We start from the raw sequence: 5,385 nt of genomic DNA on the forward strand, positions 1-5,385 counted from the left end.
ATTGGCTGTTACCGGGACAACCCAGACCTCGGCAGGTTCTGGCTGAAGTGCACCATCACTCCTTCTAGGCGGAGTTGGGCTGGAGGGGCTGAAAGGTCTTTCTGTGCTCTTGAAATGGAAACGAGGATCTGGGGGCTGGAAGCGAAAAGTTTTGGAAAAGCCTCCATGGCCCTGGGACCCACAGTCTGCAGTTCTTGCCTAGTGCCTCAGGCTAAGTGGACGTGGGGAGTGGAGACAGGGACCCAAAAGGGGGGCAAAAAGCCACCAGTGCCCATCTGACTCAGGTAGCCAACAGCTGCCCAGACACCTGGCAGGTGACTGGTAAGGGGGGGGACACCTGTGTTCTCAGGTCTCCATTCCTGCCAGAGTGTCTGGGGATCACACCTCTCCTCCCCTACCTTCTGGGAGTGGGGGGTGGGAATGCCAAGATGTTTGTATGTTTCATAAAGGAAGGTGGGCCAGTGGGCATGCTGGAAAGCATTCTGACCTCTCAAATATCCATTCTCTCAGGTATAGGCTGGACTCAAAAGACTCTCATGGGCAGGAAATAGGGTGTGGGGGAAAGAGCACTGGGTTCTAGTCCTGGCTCTGCTCCATCGTGCTGTGTGATCCTGTGCAAGTCACTTGCCCTCTCTGAGCTCTTCCCCATCTGTACAAGCAAGAGGTCAGACTGGGTGGCTTTTCTCAGCTCTGATATTCTCCTACTCTCTTGGGGGAGCTGGTGAGGACTTAAGGGTAGGAACCAGGAAGCCACCAGCCCTTTGAGACCCTCAGATAGGCAAGGGTGCCAGGCTGGGGGAAACCAGAAGAGCTGATCTTTACAATCTGTGTGTGAGGTTGGTCTGCTTTGACCCTTGCCCTTGCCCCTGACTCTCTGGAACCAGCTTCTGACCCTGACCCAGCCTAGCCAGATCCCATTGGCTGCCCAGTCCCAGGACCTGCCCCTGCTGTGCCCCTCAGTCCTTAGGCAGGTTCTCAGGCTTGTCCCACCCTATCCACCTGAAATCACAGACCGTCTCACTTTTGATCTGGAGAGCTCTCAGAAACGACGGAAGCAAGGGCCTCAGTTCATAAATGAGGAAGGTCAGCCCGGAGAGGGCAGGGACTTACAGACGACCACACAGCAGGTCAGCGGCAGGGCTGACCGGGAACCAAGGGCTCCTCCTCCCTGCGCAGCGCTCTACACACTACGCCACGCTTCTCCCTACCCTCTCGGCTCCTCCTTTCCATCCCCCAAAGGCTGCAGGGCCATGCAGAGCGGGTAGGTATTGTGGGTCCCCTGGGGCATGTGCCTCTGTCCCATGCTGTCCCCAGCCCAGGCTGAAGTGGCCCAGGCCCTGTCCTGGCTGCCGAAGGGGAGAGGTGACCATGCCAGTGGGCACAGCTGTGGATGGGCGCAAGGGGTGACTATGGCCCTTTGGCCTCCCAGAATCTTGGTCCCTAACCCTCCAGGCTGGAGCTGGGAAGGGGGTGTCCTGGAAATTGAGGTGGGGCTGGGCCAGGTATGGAACCCACATTCAAACCACTGCACACGAAGAAACAAGGAAAGAGGAGGAAGAGAGGGGTGTGGGTCGGGGTGGGGTGGGGGGAGAGGCTCCATCAGGATCCCACTGCCCTTGACAGGCAGCTGGTAGAAAGATAAAGGAGGGCTGAATCTGAGTTGCCCATGGTTCTGTCATTCCCTCTCAGCTGGGGGACAGCTCTCCAGCCTGTTATGGCCCTGAAGGGAAGGGGACAGGCCTGTTGCATGGAGGACAAGAGGGCAGATAACCAGCCGTGCCGCTGAGACAGGGGGCCCGTCCCCCATACACGACCTCATAGGAGGAGCTGTGAGATCAGTGGAATCAGTTGTGCTTGACGGACAGGGTGGAGTGGGAGGTGAGAGACGGCTCCACTCTAATGCCAGCAGCCGTTGGGAGGGAAGAGCCGTGGGCACTGCTACGCACCCACTGCCAGGCCCTGGACTCCCCCCAGGCTTGACCTGTTGATTTGAGCTGCTTGCTCTCATCCGAATGGGATGAAGGGAAAGCCATCAAGGGCAGGGCGTTCTGGAGGTGTGGGTAGAGGCGGTGGAAACGGGAGGCGTGGCCAGGAATGGGGCAAGAGAGGAGGCCAGTATGTGGGTAGGCTGAGGAAGCAATGTGACCCCGCCCCGGAAGGCCCCCGAATTGGCAGGCAAGGGAGGGGCCCTGGACGAGGTGGCCCCTCATGCCTTGGCCCTGGCCCGTCCCTTGCAGACATCGAAGGCGGCCTTCGTTGCACCCCCAAAGGCCTCCACCAGCTTGTCTTCCCAGGGGATGACGTTGCCCAGCAGCGGCCCCGTACAGTTGGCAATGCCCAGGACCTGGGCAGGTGTCAGGATGTGGTCCCAGAGGTTAAACTGGGCAATGTCACCCACGAAGGCCTGGGTGGCATCAAACCGGCCACCTAGGGTATCCTGGACCAAAAGAGCAGAGAGAAAGAAGAGAGACATGGAGTGAGGGAGCAGGAGAGACAGGCAGGCACTCAGAGACTCAACCCCTGTCCTGGCTGAAGTCCCACCCCCTCCAGGTTCTAGCCCCGCCCCAAGGTTCTAGCCCCTTGGGCGAGTCCCTGCTCTCCCTGGGTCTCACCCAGTCCGCCCATCTGCAGAATGGCTGGGCCAGACTGAGAGCTCACTGCTGTGCTTTCAGGGGCCCTCTGCCTACCCCTCCTCCTCAGGGGCCCTAAGTGGGTGGGATATCTAGCTGCATCCCACCCTGAGCCTTACCTGCTCTTGGCCCAGGATAAGGATCCCATGAGGCCTGACGGGGTGCCAGGCGGCTAGGTTCTCACCAGAGCCCTGCAGCTCTCCATCCTGGTAGGCAGACCACAGGCCATCCCTTGTGGTCCAGGAGAGGCAGATGTGGTGCCAGCCATTGTCCTTCAGGCTCAGGGGCAGCTGGGCCACCTGAAAAGAGGTTCCCGCAGCCCCAGGTCAGAGGTGCCACAAGGCCCAAGGCTGGAGCAGTGGGATGGGGAATGGGGAGACCGGTGTCCCTCCTTCCAGGGACTGACCCAAGGCTTGACCCTCCCCTTCCTCCCAGCTCAGTGTCTGTCTGACCACTCTTTCCTCTCTCCCCACAATATATCAGTATAATCAGGCAGCTTCCCTCAGATCACAAGGGACTACTCAGTGTTGGTTTTCAGTTGTTTCCAGGTGGTTTATTCACTCTCTAACAGGCCTGCAAGGTCATGCAGGGTGGGAGCTGAATCTCACAAGGCTACCTTCCCCTGAATACCACACACAGTGCCTGGCACACAGCTGGGCTCAAGAAGTACTGGCAGTGGTAGAACAAGCCTTAGACTCAGAGGCCGGGCACTGCCAACCAACCCCCTGTGGGATCCTGGGGAGGTTGCCCTTTCCTCCCTGGGCTTTAGTCTCCTCATCCGTAAAGTCAGGGATTTGGGCAAAGGATAGCAAATATGCAGCCACCTCTGCCTCCTTCTCCACCCAAGGCAGACATGGCTAATCAATCATGAGTTCTCACCCTAGGAACCTTCCTCATCACAGTGCTCTCAGAAGCCACCGATGATTGATTAGAGTTGGCCTGTGATATGAAAGGTACTTGCTGCCTCTGGATTTGGGGCTCCCAAAGGGCTCTTTCATCTCCCAAATTCTCTGAGATCACAATTTATTGCAGCATTCTCTGAGGCCTACTTGGTGCCAGGCCTTGTTCTGGACACTGGGGGTATGGATTTGGTCCTGGTCATAAGAAAAGCTCAGTCTGCACAGGAGGGAAGGACTTCAGGGACAATAGTACAAGACAGAGTAACATAGGGGCCATCTGCGAGGTACAGAGGCTGTGAAGGCCCAGAGGGAGAGACGGGTGTGGGAACAGAAGATGTGAAATTTAAACACATCTGGAAGTACAATGGGCTCTGGCAACTCCGCTGCAAGGCAAAGCAAGTGGCGGGGGGCACAGCAGAGGCGAAGGCTTAGAGGCTGGAATAAAATGAGCACTGAGCAGCTTGTGAGGCTGGTGCTCAAAAGGCCCCAGAAGTTCAGGGAACTGGGCCCTGTCCAGGGTGCTGAATTCCTTTCACTAGAACTGAGTGCTAACCGTGGGCAGAGCCAAAAATGGCAGCCAGGGGGTGTATGAAGGGAGCCAGGAGGCAGGATCTAGATGTCATCCAGCTACCCTGGTGGTCTTAGGACCTACTGGGCTACAAGGGAAATTCACTGTCCCCTGGGCCCCTCTCCCTCCGCCTCCTCCAGGACACCCATGAAAGGCACCTCCTGCTAAGCAGGGTTCTGCTGGGCGTCAGCCACTCCTAGCAGCTCTCTGTGGCCGTGGCCTGGTCACAAATGGGTGCAATGTATGTTGCCCGCATTTTCAGGGAGTCTCAAAAGACCACCGTGCCTGCAAGACCCAAAGCGATGTGGCAGGCCGGGGAAGATATTTTGGGGTAATGGGGTGATAAGATGCTCCCCTTCCTTCCCCCTTGATCACCACGCTCCTGCCACATCACTCCCCCCAGTTCCCCTCCCTTATCCTCCTGAAGCCAGGCTGGGGGAGGGGGGAGGGGGTGGGAGTCCTGGGCATGGGGCAGATGGGTGACCCAAGGGCAGAACAGTGGAGGGATTAAGAGGTGGTCTCTGGAGCCCAAGACCCCAATTCACATCATCACCCCTTCGCCAGCTATGTGGCCAGGCTGCATTATTTGCCCTCACTGAGCCTCAGCTTTTCCATCTGCAAAATGGGGATAATAGGGTGTCTACCTCCTGGTGCAGTTGCGTCAAGGGTGATAATATGGGTAAAGTATTTACTAGCACAGGGCACATTTATCGAAGTTTGTTAAATGCTAGGCTCTGCTCAAAGCCCTTTACATGTATTTAAGCCATTTATTTCTCCCCACAGCCCTGTGAGGTAGAGAGTGTTATTCTTGCTTTACAGATGAGGGAAGTGAGGCATGGAGAGGGTAAGTGACGAGTCTAAGGTCACGAAGTGGGTAAGTGGCAGAACGAGGCCTCACATCCAGCATGCAGCCCAGAGCCTGGCCATGGCAGTATCCTACTCACCACGTAGGGGAGGCGCATGGGGCTGGTTGCAGGGGGGAGGGGGGGCGAGCAATCCACTAGCACTCCCTCCCGCCCTTCCTCCCTCCCTCCCCAGAGAGGTCCTTCGTCCAGAAGAATGAGCAGGGCCCTGGGGGCAGACACTTGCAGCCCTGCTCCCATAGCTGCATCGCTGGGGAAGCCTCTGAATCTCTGTGAGCCTCACATGCCCCTCTGTAAATGGCGCACCACCGCTGACAGCCTCTCTTGGACATGAGCTCCTCTTCGCAGCCCCAGGTCTGGCTTGTCTTGAAATCCCAACACCCAGCCTGGCACACACCAGGCATTTCATGTGTGCTGATTCTGTT

The 5,385-nt window shown here is 57.5% G+C and overlaps 1 protein-coding gene across 1 annotated transcript in view; it reads right to left on the bottom strand.

Annotated features, from left to right (window-relative positions):
* Positions 1 to 1,655: 1,655 nt before the first annotated feature.
* Positions 1,656 to 5,385, bottom strand: part of NPTXR (neuronal pentraxin receptor) — a gene marked incomplete at its 5' end in the record, with an annotated part of 18,226 nt that continues 14,496 nt past the window's right edge. The window contains 2 exons of the mRNA XM_024761553.1: positions 1,656 to 2,437; positions 2,750 to 2,929. Coding sequence (XP_024617321.1) covers positions 2,207 to 2,437; positions 2,750 to 2,929 — 411 coding nt within the window. The remainder of the gene's footprint in view (positions 2,438 to 2,749; positions 2,930 to 5,385) is intronic.

Source organism: Neophocaena asiaeorientalis, unplaced genomic scaffold (genome assembly GCF_003031525.2).
Source record: "Neophocaena asiaeorientalis asiaeorientalis breed wild unplaced genomic scaffold, Neophocaena_asiaeorientalis_V1.1 scaffold473, whole genome shotgun sequence".
NCBI classification, from domain to species: Eukaryota; Metazoa; Chordata; class Mammalia; order Artiodactyla; family Phocoenidae; genus Neophocaena; species Neophocaena asiaeorientalis.